This window comes from Sphaerodactylus townsendi, linkage group LG07, assembly GCF_021028975.2.
Source record: "Sphaerodactylus townsendi isolate TG3544 linkage group LG07, MPM_Stown_v2.3, whole genome shotgun sequence".
NCBI classification, from domain to species: Eukaryota; Metazoa; Chordata; class Lepidosauria; order Squamata; family Sphaerodactylidae; genus Sphaerodactylus; species Sphaerodactylus townsendi.
In genome coordinates, this window is record NC_059431.1 from 112344508 (window position 1) to 112359351 (window position 14844).

At 47.9% G+C, this 14844-nt stretch overlaps 1 protein-coding gene across 2 annotated transcripts in view; it reads left to right on the forward strand.

Moving 5' to 3' along the window:
- The first annotated feature begins 2218 nt into the window (after positions 1 to 2218).
- Positions 2219 to 14844, forward strand: part of PEX5 (peroxisomal biogenesis factor 5) — a 28199-nt gene continuing 15573 nt past the window's right edge. For both annotated transcript variants that reach the window (XM_048503562.1, XM_048503563.1), the window contains exons 1-7: positions 2219 to 2424; positions 3689 to 3880; positions 4281 to 4316; positions 9633 to 9765; positions 9987 to 10121; positions 11916 to 12021; positions 12544 to 12634. In XM_048503562.1, the coding sequence (XP_048359519.1) occupies positions 3731 to 3880; positions 4281 to 4316; positions 9633 to 9765; positions 9987 to 10121; positions 11916 to 12021; positions 12544 to 12634 (651 nt within the window). In that variant the 5' untranslated portion in view covers positions 2219 to 2424; positions 3689 to 3730. The remainder of the gene's footprint in view (positions 2425 to 3688; positions 3881 to 4280; positions 4317 to 9632; positions 9766 to 9986; positions 10122 to 11915; positions 12022 to 12543; positions 12635 to 14844) is intronic.

Sequence of the window (14844 nt, forward strand, 5' to 3'; positions counted from 1 at the left end):
TTTAATTTTTTTAGTGTTTTTCACGTTTCGGGCTGCAGGGGGCGCAATTTTAAGGCTAGTGGCACCAAATTTTCAGGGTACCATCCAGAGACTGTCCTGATGATACCACCCAAATTTGGTGATGTTTCTGTTCAGGGAGGCAAAGTTATGGGACTTCAAATGGGGTGCCCCATCCCCATTGTTTTCAATGGGAGCTAACAGGAGATGGTGGCTACCCATTTGAGGGACCATAACTTTGGTCCCCCTGAACATAACTTCACCAAACTTGGGTGGCATCATAAGAATAGTTAACAGATGATACTCTGAAAATTTGGTGTCACTTTAGTTTTAAACATAGCTGACTTCTTCCAGAATTCTAATAAATTTGCCCAAGATTCTTTGTTTTGTAGTGACTTTGTTCCATTAGGGAGCTGCAATGGGGAATTTCTGAGGGTGTAGGCAGGCTGCACATTTTTGAAGAGGAGGCACCAGACTTTCAGGGTGGCTCCCAAGAGGGCCTCCCCAATAGCAATAGCATCCAGGTTTGGAGACCTTTGCTTCTTTGGGGTTCACCCCTATGTGGCCCCCAAAATGCTTATTTTGTTTCCCCGCTCCTGCACATGAAAGCCTGAGGACTGAGTTCTCTCAGAACTCTCTAAACTCACCCCCCCAATAATCTGTGGTAGAAGCAAAAGCTCACCAAGATTGGATGCTATTAATTATCTCTTGGAGCCACCTTGAAAGTCTGGTGCCTCTATCTTCAAAAATGTGCAGTCTGCCTCAGAAATTCCTCATTAGCTACAATGGAGCAACACCCCCCCCCCCAACAAAGAATCTTGGGCAAATTTCTTGGGGTGCCTGGAAGGGATGTATGGCTAGTGACACCCAAAATTCCAGGGCATCATATGCTAACTATTCTTATGATAGCACCCAAGCTTGGTGAAGTTGCGTTCAGGGGGACCAAAGTTATAACCTCGAACGGGCAGCCCCTATCTCTCTCGTTAGCCCTCATTGAAAACAATGGGGATGGGGGCATTCCATTTGGGCATCAATAACTTTGCTGCCCCTGAACCAAACATCGCCAAACTCAGGTGGTATCATCAGGGCAGTCTCTGGATGATGCCCTGAAATCATGGTGCCACTAGCTTTAAAAATGCGCTCCCTGCAGGCTGAAAAAAACACCAAAAATACCCCCCCAACCCAAATACCTTGCATTCACATTTGTTGATTTTGGGGCAGGACATAATCGGACAATTTTTGTCTGAATGTGCCCAAATTTGCCCAGATCCAGCCGAATCTGCTATTTGTTTCATCTGAATCTCCAACCTTCAAAAGTGATGCTGTTTCAGGGTGGGGGAGAATCCACCCCCAAACAGCATCACTTTCAATTTTGTTTTAACCGGGGACCCCAGATTCTCCCTTTAAGGTAGATTTAAAAGAAGAATCTGAGCTCCCTAGTTTAAACACCATTGAAAGTGATGCTGTTTGGGGGTGGATTCCACTGGAGGTGTTTTGTGAGAGATGATGCTGACATTTGTTTGGTAAATGTTTTGCTGGGGGTGATTTGTGAGAGATTTACATGCTTAATACCCACTTGCACTGGCTTGGAGTTGTTTCTCAGGCTAACAACCTACCTCATAGGGTTGTTGTGATTAGGAAATTAGGAAAAGAGTTGGTGGGTAGAGAGCCATGTATGTTTTGATGGGAGTGGGAGGTGATTTGTGAGCTGGTACAAAAAATAATTGTTTGGTCATGGTGGGGGAGGGTGGCCACCCATACGCCGGGTGGGGGGGGGGGCGCGCCAAACTCAGGTTTTGTCCCCGGGTGCCAGTTTGCCTAGGTATGCCCCTGGCGAGTGGTGACGGATCTTTCCCAGCCCCGGATCACTCTGAACGGTCTGTTGCTCGCCCTTTCAGGGGCGAGACCTTGGCCGGCTCCTTCCCCTGGATTTCTGCGAGGTCAGCTGCTGCGTGGGAGAAGGACGCATCTTGCTCTCGCTGACGGCTGACACGTGTCCTTTTGCATCCTGCAGTTACGTGTCCGTTTACATCCTGCGGTTATCCTGCTCGTTTGTTTTTTTGCACGGGAGAAGCAGTCCCCGCGCAGCTTATGCGCCTCCTGCCCGAGCAACGCAGCCATCCTTAAGGGAGCCTCCCCAAGCGACCCGTCAGGCTTACAGGCCTGGCCCTTTAAGGCTGGCTCCGCCCCGTCGCTTGCTGGCCTCGCCGAGGTTGCGCTATCCCGGCAGAAGAGGGGCGGAGCCTGGGTGCTGCTCGCCGCTGGCGCCCCAGTTGCCGCCATTGCTGGGCAGCGGGGAGCCCCCCCCCCCGTCCCTTGCCCAGGCCCGCGGGCGTCCTGCTGGGGAAGGACAGGCGAGGCCTCGGGGGGAAGACCCGGAGACCCGGGCGGTGCGGCAGGAGGAGGAGGCGAGGCCTTGGCAGCCTGGTGAGTGGCGTGGGAGGCGCGCAGGAGCCCCCGTGGGTGGAGGGGGACGTGGGGGGTCCCCGATCCAGGGGTTGCCCTCTGCCCGGGCTCGCCTCCGAGGCCCTTCTGGGTCGCTCGGCTGCAGTTCGTGGCTCAACCCCGGGATTTGCATTGCAGCCCTTTTGGAAGGCGCGACCTAGCCGAGCCAGGGAGCGCTCTGAGCATACACAGAGTTGCCCTTATGTTAGGAGAGCCCCGCCCGCCCGCCCGCCCGCCCCTTGCTCAGGCCCGCACGGGGCACTTTGGCTTGACCCCCCAATAGTGTGATCTTCTGCCGTTTTTCCTGTACGATAGTTGCGTTTGCTGCATTTAACAGCTTGGCTTTTAAGTCGGTGCTTAAACGTGTAACAGGTGACTTGCTCCAACCTCGGGGTGGGGGAGGGGTTGGGGGATATTCTTCTTGACTTGGGAGCCAGTGGGTTGGGCTGGCAGAACATGACTTAACCCACCCACCCCGGTCTGCCGTGAAGCTCACTGAAAGCCTTGGAGTCATTCCCTATATTGATTTTTTTAAAAATCCAATTGTTTCACCCCTGAATTCAGGGTAGCTTGTGTGAGTTTCATCTATTTTATCTGCCTCACAACCCTTTGAGGTAGGCTTGTCCAGAAGAGAAAACCTGGTCTGAGGTTACCTGACTTTGATCACACACAGGGACTTGAACTTTGCTCTTCCTGGTCCTAGTTCAGTTGCTGGACTGCGCTGACTTTTTCTTTCAGCCTAGCCTACCTGAAAGGGCTATTGTGGGGATAAAAGACAGGAGAGGAGACCCAGAAATTCTGCCCTGGGCTCCTTAAAGGGAAAGTGGGATAGAAAATGTAATGGACTTCCATATTACTTAAGAAGGTACCTGGCTGCAGGGTCTGCAACCTGCGGCTCCCATTAGCTCCTGCCACCATGGCCAATTGGCTGATGGGAATTGTAGTCCAGGAACATCTGGAGAGCCGCAGGTTGCAGACCCCTGCTGGCCGCGCCCATGCTCTGGTAGCCATGCAGAATGTTGGTTATTCTGGATTAATTCGTTGATGAAATGTGCTCTGCAGCTGGGAAAGTGAGTGCGGATCTGCCCCTCCCTGATTGGTGGATTCCCATATCTCCTTTTGGAAATCTGCCCTGCTGCTGATGGAGCAGAAACGTGTCAGGCCAGATTGCCTTACCCAATGGGCAAAAAAACCCCGTAGTCCTGGGCCGGCCCTGCCAGTCTAACGCTGCTTCTTCTGCGCCCAGGGTGAAGGCGGGTGCGCCGCGGCGTTCTCCTGACCCCCCACGATGGCGATGAGGGAACTGGTGGAAGCCGAGTGTGGGGGCTCCAACCCCCTGATGAAGCTCGCCGGCCACTTCACGCAAGACAAAGGCCTGCAGCAGGAGGGGCTCCGGGGTCCCCTGGCTTGGCCCCCCGGGGCTTCGGTGCATGAGGGGGTAAGTGAAACTAAGCTGGAGAGCTTGGCTGCTTTTAAAGGCTGCGGGACTTGGGTGTTGCCTGATTGTAGGTGAAGATAATTCTAGAGGAGGAGTTCTGTTTGCCATTGCTTTTCAGTAGTTACCATAGGATAGCATGGATCTTCTGCATACCGTTCCTTGACAACCCTCCTCCCATCCTGCCGTGCACACAGGGGCAAGGTATTGCACAATGAGCAGGAAAGAATACTGTATAATTTGTGCCTGTTTTGTTGTCGATGCTATGCACATCTGGTGGGGTTGGAAGGTGGAGGTGATGCACCAGAATAATTCCAGACAGTACAGAGTGAACACCAGTCGCTTTGCTGTCCTTTGAGACGGCTATTCGAACTTCTGTTAACATCCCCTTTCTCTTCCGTAGGTGTCTAAACCTCTTGGAAGAGCCTCCGAAGATGAAGTAAGTTTGTGTTTGCTCTTGCGCTGTCCTCCCTTCCCCAACTTATCCTGCGATTCCCCCTGCTTCCATCTTACGTGTCCGCACACACATTCCCTCTCTCTGTCCCCTCCCCCCCATACATTATTGAAGGTATTTCAGGATCTGATAACATCTAGGTCAGTGATGGCGAACCTTTTCGAGACCCGAGTGCCCAAACTGCAACCCAAAACCCACTTATTTATCGCAAAGTGCCAACATGGCAATTTAACCTGAATACTGAGGTTTTAGTTTAGAAAAAATGGTTGGCTCCAAGGCGCGCATTACTCAGGAGTAAGTTTGGGGGTAGTCGGTGGCTTTGCTTCGAAGCAACTGTGCAACGCTTCGAATGGGTGAATCACAGCCCTAGGAGAGTTTTACTCAGAAGCAAGCCCCATTGCCAGCAACCGAGCTTAATCCCAGGTAAAGGATCATGCTTTAGTTCTTCCCATGAAAATCAGTAAGGTTTAATAGCGCTTAACAGGGTTACCTACACTGCTTCCCCAAAACTAGGTCTTAGGTTTAATGCTAATAATCTCCCTGAAATAATAAGACTATTCTCACATGACGTACTCTGTGCACGCGTGCCCACAGAGAGGGCTCTGAATGCCACCTCTGGCACCCGTGCCATAGGTTCGCCACCACTGATCTAGGCTGATCCTCGTGGGAGATGGCTGTGAAGACTTTGCTGGATTATTTGCTAGTAAAATCCCTCTCCTCCAGTTGGGTGACAGTTTAAAAGGAAATCCCGGGGCCCGTTTGAGAAAAGTCAGAAGCGTTTGCTTGTCAGACTTGTTTGGGGATTATCTCGGATTGCTCCCCTTGACTGAAGTGAACTGGGTGCGAATAGTTCATTGGATTGTTGTCTGTGATGGTAGATGAAGAAACGTGGCTGTCTTTGATTAAAGTTTTGAATATGTTACTCATGGTGGGACTTTTCCCTTGATCTGTGGAGGAAATTGTCAGACCATTGCTGAAGAGACTGTCCTTAACAAAAGCACGCCAGTTCTTAATTTCCCTTTCCTGGCAAACTGAGTGAGTTGCAACAGAGCAAACCCAGGTATTCCTGAAGGGGACATCTACCATGGACGCCTTTCCACCTGGCTTGGAGACCAGGTGGCTTCAGTTTCTCTGGTGGATGATCTCTCCGTTCGTGACAGAACAAGAGGTGTTCTGCTGGATCAGACCAGTCAGCCATCTTGTTCGGCATCCTGTTTCATCCGGCGACTGTTCAGTTCCCCTGGAGCTTTGAGAACACTGTGAGAAGATGAAACAGAGTATTGCATGTTGATGGTTTCGACCTGTTGACTGGTAAGATGTGAAGAGCTTGTATCAGGGATGAACAGTTGGTTGGTGGTCTAGGATTGGACGTGTAGAATTCTTTAGGATTCAGTGTCCTTCAGTAGTTACATCAGGCCATTGACTGAGCTTTGACACAGCTGTGCAGTCAGGTGTCATCAATACAGTAGTGACAACCAATTTTTCCTGTACATATATAAAGCTTTAACTAAAGTTCCAGAAATTGCATTCTGTTCATTCAGCTAAAAGCTTCTGGAAGTAACTAAAACTGAATCCAAACTAGGTGAAAGGGATGTTGGTATAGCGTGGTGGAGTGGTTAAGAGCAGGGGATTCCAGTCTGGTGAACCAAGTCTGTTCCCTCACTCCTACACATGAAGCCTGCTGGGGGACTGTGGACGAATACCAGTTCTCTCCAAACAGTCCCACAACTCACAAGGTGTCTGTTATGGGGAAGGAAAGGGAAGGTGATGGTCAGTCACTTTTGAGACTCCTTAAAGATTGAGAAAAGCAAAATATAACCACCAGAAGCGTACCAGGTGTAAATGGCACCTGGAGACAAATTGTCTCCAGGATGCCCCCCCCCCAGGCCCTGCCCCCACACCACCCTAGCTCTGCCCCCTGATGCCCCAGGCTCCACCCCCACTGTCCTCGACCCCGCCCTTTTATAAGCACTGAGGCCAGGGGGTGGGGCTTGGGGAGCAGGAAGGGGTGGGACTTCCTGCTCCCCAAGCCCCACCCCCAGTGCTTATAAAAGAAGGTCTGCTCGGCCGGGACTGCTGTCTCTTCTGGCCTGCCCAGAGGGGAGGTCAGAAGAGACTGCCGGCTGGGAACCCAGCCGGAAGGGAGGGGGGAGTCCAGGGTGGGGTTGAGGGCACTTGGAGGCAGCATCGTCGTTTTTTGCGTGCCTTGGGCGGGCCGAGGCATGACGAGACAGCAGGGCTTCCTGGTCACGTGGGGGGCCGATTTTGCGCCCCCACGTGACCAGAAGAGTGGTGCCCGGGGACAAGGGGTACCCCTTTTCCCTAGGCAGATACGCCACTGATAACCACCAACCCTTCTTGTTTGGAAAGGCCGATGTTCTGTGACATGCATTTGCCAAGCCTAGATTGAGTGAGGCTTTCGTTTGCAAATTGTGAGAAGGTACTTGATTGGTGCTGTGGCCGAGAATGCCTGCCCTTCCTTCTGGACACATCTCATCTGGCCACACCGATCTGTGCCTCCTCTAGACCGGATTGCTTTAACATTCTCAACCTGGGGTTGCCCTTGAAGAAAAGCATAGAAACTTCAGTTTGTGTAAAAAACAAATTGGCACGTCTTTTGGTTAAGGTGGCCACTTATGAAAATATTCCATGTGTTCTGAAAAAAGCCTGACCAGTTAACCTTTTGTTTCTGGGTTCAATTTAAAGATCCATTTAAAGATCCTCTTTTCCAAAAATGAGCCCACGAGCCACTCCACTCGCCTCTCCGGCGTCTGTCCTTTCTGTCATTCCGAGAGGGATCCTCTTCCTTGACTTGGTTGCTGGCTCTGAATTTCTAGAATGGCCTTTCTGGAAAGTCCAAAGTGCCACCCTTAATGCTGTTTAGATTGCTTCTTGGTTGAAGGGTTTTTAAAAATCTTCCCCAGTCTGATCTAGCCACAGTGATCCGCGTGACGGTCACCCCTTGAAGAGTAGAAGACCATTGTAACTCACTCCCTTCTATTCCGACTCATCCATAGGTTCCACTTTCACTACTCTACTCTTCACTTTACTTACTCTACTCTACCTACTACCTACTTACTTACTTACTTACTTACTTACTTACTTACTTACTTACTTACTTACTTACTTACTTACTTACTTACTTACTTACTTACTTACTATTAAGCTTATATACCGCCCTCCCCTGAAGGGCTCAGGGCAGTTTACAGCAGACAAACAACAACAGGTAAATAAGTAAACAACCACCGTTCGTTTAGTACTGGCGCATATTAAAACACAGCGTTCAAATCATAGTATAACATTTCAAACAACAGATGGCGTCTAAGCTAAAACTCCTCTAAGAGGGGAACATCAGGGCCCCCGCTGTTAAGAAAGGGGGGGAGAAGGGATCTTCTTTTGGGATATTCTTGGCGGATGCACTTACAACCTTTGCTCCTCGAGCTGCACTGGCTTTGGGTGGAACACCGAATTAGGTCCAAGTTTCTTCTATTAACATTCAAATCCCTAAACCATTTGGGACCAACGTACTTGTGGGATTGTCTCTTCTAGTATGTCCCTCTAAGATTGCAAATCTACCAGTGGTTCCCGGGCCCCAAAGAATCTGGGTAGCTTTTGTCTGGTTTTTTTGGCCTGGACCCCGACCTGGTGGGATGCTCTGTCTGAGGAGACCAGGGCCCTGTGAGATCTATGGCAGTTCCGCAGGGCCTGTAAGACGGAGCTGCCACCAGGCATAGGTTGAGGCAGCCACAGTTAACATGGTGGCCTCTCCGGTGGACTTTTCCCGACTTCAAATTGTTGTATAGGTTCCAATTTAGGGATGATTTGGAACTAGTTGCCCCTTGATAACTGAATTTATTGGTGGAATATTTATATGTTTCATATGTTTTTATTCTTTATAATTGTTGTATGCTGCCCCAAGCTTGAAAGGTAGGGGACAAGATATTAAGACTACCGTATATACTCGTGCATAAGCCGACCCGTGTATAAGCCGAGGCACCTAATTTTACTGTCCAAACCTGGGAAAACTTATTGACTTGGGTATAAGCCGAGAGTGGGAAGCCGGGAGGCAGAGGGAGCTCCTTATTTGGGCAGTGACATCAGGGGGAGTCACTGCCCAAATAAGGAGCTCCCTCTGCCTGCTGGGGTTTGACAAGCCCAGCCAGGCACCCAGCCAGGGTGCCTTGGGGTTCCCCCTTCACCCTCCCAGGAGGAGGGCAGCAACAAGTGGCTTCCTGGGGCAGGGAGGTTGTCCCGGCCCCACCTCCAGCCTCCTTGTGATTAGTAGAAAATGGTGAGTTGAATATTAGCCGAGGGGGCTTTTCTCAGCCTTTAAACAGGGCTGAAAAACTCGGCTTATACGCGAGTATATACAGTAATAAATAAAAATTTAAAAGTTGCACAGGAGGCCACATAATGCTGTTCTAATTTTTGAGGCAAAGATTTCTCCTATTTGACTGGCAAAATTACGTGGGTGGCAACTCAAAACAGGGCCTTATCAGTGCTGGCACCAAAAGTCAACTCAGGAACAGGAAAATGTGTCTGTCCTTTCCCGCTGCCATCTTCCACAGCGTGTTGTTTTGACATTCTCTCAGAGACCCTTCTCTCCTGCCCACTGGTTTATTCGATTTTATGTTTCGGTCTGCATATTTTAGTTCTGGTGTTCGTTTAATACTGTGTCTATGTTGGTTTAAAATTATTTTATTGTGTAAGTTTCCACTCTGTTAACCCGCTCGGTGGCCTTTGCATGAGCTGGCAGGCAAGGTATTTTAAAATTATATTAAAATCCTATTATTCTGACTGTTAAATGTAAATCCTATTACTCCCTATCATTCCTTTTCCTATAAAAAGGAAAGAGCACAAGCTGAGGCGAAATGATGTAATGAAATCTAATTTCTGCCACTGTCCAACTGTGCTGTGGCAATAAAACTGCTGAAAAGCAGGATGTGAATGACCATCTAAGCAGCATACCAAAAGGTTATTATTATTATTTCCCTCCCAGCTCTTCTCTGCCGACTCTCTCCCTAATAACTCCAGTCACAGGAACACACACTTTTACACACCATACATAAGCGCAGGAGAAGTAATCCAGGAGCGGAAGCAGAGCTCACCCCAACTTGCAAGCAACGAAGCGATCCCAATCGCACCTCGCCCTGCATGCACAAAGGGTGCTATTATTATTGACTTCACTCCTACATATTGTCCATTCCTACATATATGCCTCACAGTCTATGTTTTGTAATTCTTCTTGAGCTTTGTACATCGATGCTTGAAAACAGTAACCAGTAATTGCGTCTCTTGTAGCTGGTGGCAGAATTCCTTCAAGAGCAGAATGGCCCGCTGTTGTCTCGTGCCCCGCAGACATTCAAGATGGACGATCTGTTGGCTGAGATGCAGGAAATTGAGCAGTCCAGTTTTCGGCAGGCCCCTCAGAGAGGTGAGATCTTTGTGCAAACAGTGTGCGAGTGTGACAGAGCCTTCCTCAGGAGATGGGTTGGCCAGCCATATTGTCTGTTGTTATTTCTTGTTAAGATGTGCAGGGGGTTGGGAAGAAAGGTAGGAGAAGCAGGTTCTCCTAAGCGAGGGTGGTTTTCCCACCATCTTTGCAGGTAAATGGGTGATTGTGGCTAACATATCCTCTTGTCTCCTGTTCCTCAGCTCCGGGGGTGGCGGCCCTGGCTCTGTCGGAGAACTGGGCGCAAGAATTCTTTGATGCTGCTGATAGCACGGTTGATGTTGCGGCAGATTATAATGAAGCTGACTGGTCCCAGGAATTCATTGCAGAGGTTACAGGTGAGACTGTGTGTTGTATATTGTGTACCCGGAAACTATTACTCACAGGGAGTCCTAAGTGTCGACTTCAATGGACTCAGAAGGAGTACAGCTCAGCTTAGGGTGCTCCTGGCTGAATTTATTTCTTTTCATTGTGCCCTGAAATACGTGGATGTTCCTGTTTACCATCTTTTCAATGTACTCTTGGGGAGGTAAGTGTGGAGAGAGACAGTGTGGTGCTGTGGTTAGAGTGATGAACGGGGCTCTGAGAGACCCATGTTCAAATTCCCCACTCTGCTATGGAAGCTAGGAAACGGTGAGCCAGTCCCACATTCTTCAACCTAACCTATGTTTCAGGGTTGCCGTGGGGATAAAATGGAGGAGTGAAGAGAATACTGTGAATCATTGGGGAGAAAGGTGGGAGGAGGCTGTAGATGAAATAAATAAGGTGATATTGATGGAGAATTGCCCTTTTCTTGTTGAGAAATTGGATCTATTCCTTGAATAAACTGTTGCTGATCAATTATATTTATACTTCATCTTTTAAAACATTTCAGCTTGTCCAGGGAAATAGCTTGGTTTAATTTCTTGGCCTTTTCAAACCCTTGAACACCCCCAGAATCCAACATCAATCTCATCATTATCATTACCTTTGTTGGCATAAAAAAGTTAAATGCAAAGGGCAGCTTAACTAACTCTGTTGTTCTCTTAATCTTATGGCTAAGGCAAGAAATTTAGCTGCTATGTTAGAAACAATGGGGTAAAAATCAGGTTATAAATAGATCACAGTTCAGCCTCAGTCTGCGAATTCAACTTGAGCTGGTTGTTTCTTCTTCTTTTGGTGGCTGGCTGCAACAAACAGTTAATTTGCTTGGGGTGCTGTGTGGTTTCCAGGCTGTACGGCCGTGTTCTAGCAACATTCTCTCCTGACGTTTCGCCTGCATCTGTGGCTGGAGGATCCTCTGAAGATGCCAGCCACAGATGCAGGCGAAACGTTAGGAGAGAATGCTGCTAGAACACGGCCGTACAGCCCGGAAACCACACAGCACCCCAGTGATTCCAGCTGTGAAAGCCTTCGACAATACAGTTAATTTCTTGATGGCTGTCTTCTCGAAGCCCCAGTAACCAGTGTTCTTTTGCCTTCATGTTGGCCTGGTGTTAGCTTCCTCCATTGCTTTCCAGGTCCTTCTGATCATTATTGCTTGACTACGACTTCCATTACAGGAGCTTTTCATTCATCTGAAAATACAGGAATTCTAACAAAGCATACTTATTTCTGCCAAAGGGATAACCCAAATCACTTTGAGTCGCACTGCTCTGTGTTGGGTTTTGCGTTTTTCTCCCTTTTGATCCAACTGTAGTTTGTTGGGAAATAAGGCATGCTAAAATAACCAGCCGTGTCACACTTGTTTTAACTTAAATGGAACTTTAAGCCTCAGTGAACTTTGAGTTGATCTGGGTCCCCTTCCGCACATGCCGAATAGTACACTTTCAATCCATTTTCACAATTGTTTGCTAGTGAATGTTGCTATTTTACACAGTAAAATCCGGCTACAAAATGCATTGAAAGCGGATTTAAAGTGCATTATTTTGCAGATGCGGAAGGGGCCTAGACCACTTTTTGTTCAAGTGTGCAAAAGCAGCATTTTTTAAAAATTGCCAGTAGCCTAGCATTGTTCTCATACTTGTACTTGCAAACGATCATAACCAGGTGTTTCTCTGTGGCAGATGATAGTTGATAGGATAGGGGGGGATGTTCAGAAATACACAAGTACCTTCCTCCTTTCATTTTAATTATTCTCTCTTCCCCCAAAGATCCCTTGTCAGAATCACCGGCCAAGTGGGCCGAGGAATATTTGGAGCAATCAGAGGAGAAATTGTGGTTAGGAGAATCGGAAGACCAAACGCTGGCTGATAAATGGTGAGCAATTTGGCTTCTCGTGCTGGCATGGTGAGATTTTATATGTGACGATTCAGACTCTAAAGCAGTTCTGTTCTCTAGAATTGGCAGATAGATCTTAGGAGACCTTCAGTGGGCCAGAACTGCAAAGGACCAGTAGCTATTAAAAATATGTGCTGAGATGCTGATAGTTAAAACAGTTGGACTATTTGGGAAAAGTTCTGCTATGGTAACAGGTCAGTCCCTAACTGTTGTCAGAGGGGTGGGGGTGGGGGGACAAGCAGCCCCATATCTCTTACTAAGAATGTATATCAGAATATTGTATTTGTTTTCCTTCATCCTTCAGTATTTATTTTTTGGTATTTTGTAAGAGTAACTTTCCCCCTTTTCCCCTGTCTTAATGTCAAAGCAGATGAACAGTCAGCAGAATTTGGCTAGTTAACTACTGTCCCCAGTACAGTGTTAGAGGGGTTTTTTTCCCTGATAGAAACTCAGAATCTTTTCATTTTCTTCCTGAACCGAGTTTGTGCTTTCTGATTGCAGGTACGAGGAATATCAACCTGAAGATGATCTTAAGAAAACGGCCAACGATTTCCTAGCAAAAGTGGACGACCCCAAACTGAATAATTCTGAGGTAAAAAAAACAACAACCCGAAATTCAACTTGCCCCTTTTATTACAGGGAAGTGTAAAGTCAGTGTGGTACGTGAGAACAAATGTTATTTTCCTCGCTTCGTGTGTGTGAGGTGATGTGTTCCCTCACTCCTGTGCTGTGGATTGTGGGTACCAATCCCACTGATTATGTTCTTTTCACTAACCTTTTGCATGAGGACTGCGTGTCAGGTGGTGACTGTACCACATCATTTCCCTATAGGCAGGTGAAAAAGTCAGCAGCCTCATACAGAATAATAATAAACTTGAAGGTGTAAATTTTCCCTCAAAGGTGTACATTTTTTGTTCTTTCCCACAAAAGCGCTGCCTCTGGAGGCCTCCCTATCTAGGAGAAAAAAATATAGTAAATGCGCTGTATTTTTAATTTTTTAAATAGATGTACTGTGTAAGGGCTTCCCATTGTCATGGAAGTACCCAAACTGGTATCCTGTGAAAAGGCCAGCAACTGTAGATATGGACTGATGGTTAGTAAAACTGTTTGGCCTCCACTGAGAGCTTCATTTGAGGGCCCCGTGTTATTTCCGTGTAGGTGCCACATTGTTGTTAGAGGGCCAATGAGAAGCAGAGGGGCCAGCTTTGCAACAGAAAGTCCTGAGTTCGAATTTTCACACTCAGTCATGAACTCCACTGAGCATCCTTGAAGTAGTCACTCTCAACCCCTCCCTATCTCTGTGTGTGTTCATGGGGCTATGCTGGAGGAAACGTATGACTATGCTAGAGGGAAGAAATGAGTGATAGAAATCTGACCATCCCTTGGCAGCTTCCCACCCACCTACACACGGGTGGCCAGCAGTGAATCTGTGATGGGCAGGCACACACCGGCATTGGATCCAGCCAACTTCTTTCATTTAGCTTTGCCCGGTTTTCCTCCTCATTACAGCCTGGATCCAGAGGTGGGCATCCAACCAGTTCTCACCACTTCTTTAGAAGTGGTTACTAATTTTTCCTGAGTTCCGAGAAGGGGTTACTAAAGCAACCTCCCTGCCCAATAGGGACTGGAGATGCGGCGGCCCCACTGTTTGAATCCCACCACCATCGGAACCTGTTATTAAAATTTTTGGATCCCACCACTGCCTGGATCCCACATGGCTTTTAGTCCCATGATCCCCATTGTAACCTTTTTTTGGTAATTGTTCTGCCCCCCCCCAAGTATCTCTGCTTGAGGTGCCCTGTTTTTGGTTGGGACAGAAAGGGGAAATGCAAGTCAGTTTCTACAGTTCTTAAAATGTTTTTATTCAGGGACAGAAACAAGACCCTATCTCCTCCCAGGGTCTAACTCAGGGGTCTTCAAACTATGGCCCTCCAGATGTTCGTGGACAACAATTCCCATTAGCCCCTGCCAGCATGGCCAAGTGGTAGGGCTCATGGGAATTGTAGACTATGAACATCTGGAGGGCCATGGTTTGAGGACCCCTGGTCTAACTAAACAGAGTACTTGCTTATCTTCAGGCTGTAGGAAGCTGCAGACTTGGTTCTTTGCTGGCTGCTGTTGGATGGTTGACAGTCTCTTGCTTCCTTGTAGCTCTGGAATCCTTGCTCTTTGCTCTCACTGTAGATAAACTTGGGTTGTTCTCTTTTTAGCCCACCATTATAACCTATGGATTTCTCTTTAAGCTACCATAAGGATATATGGACTTCTCTTTAATCTGCCATAAGGTTATGTGGACTTCTCTTTAGCCCACCATAAGGTTATACGGACCTTACGAACATTGTGGAGATCTTCACCCTTAGCACCTCATTGACTAGCTGAATAATTAACACAGAGGGTTTCTGGGTGGAGAAAAGGAAATTGCCTGCAGGGAAAAGTCTTAAAGGGGCAAGGTCTAACTAAAACACCCTCCCAAGAAAGACTTAACAAGAAGGCAAAACCAAACTGACTATGGGTGAACTAAATCTTAAAAGGGAAACAAATCTTAAAAGGGAAACAAAGGCTCTGTGGGGGCACGACAGTAATTAAAGAGATCCTCTCCTCTCTTTTACTCCAGCATGAAGCCTGGTTAGATGCACCACACCCCTTCCTGTAAGGACAGATATTTTGTATTAGGAGATAGAAACTGGAGACCACTAAACACGCTTGACCTGCCGCTGTCAGCTCTGGAGGGGCATAGAAGAACTGTGCACACATTACAGAATATGATGATCCCACCATGGGATATGGTGATCTCATAATAGA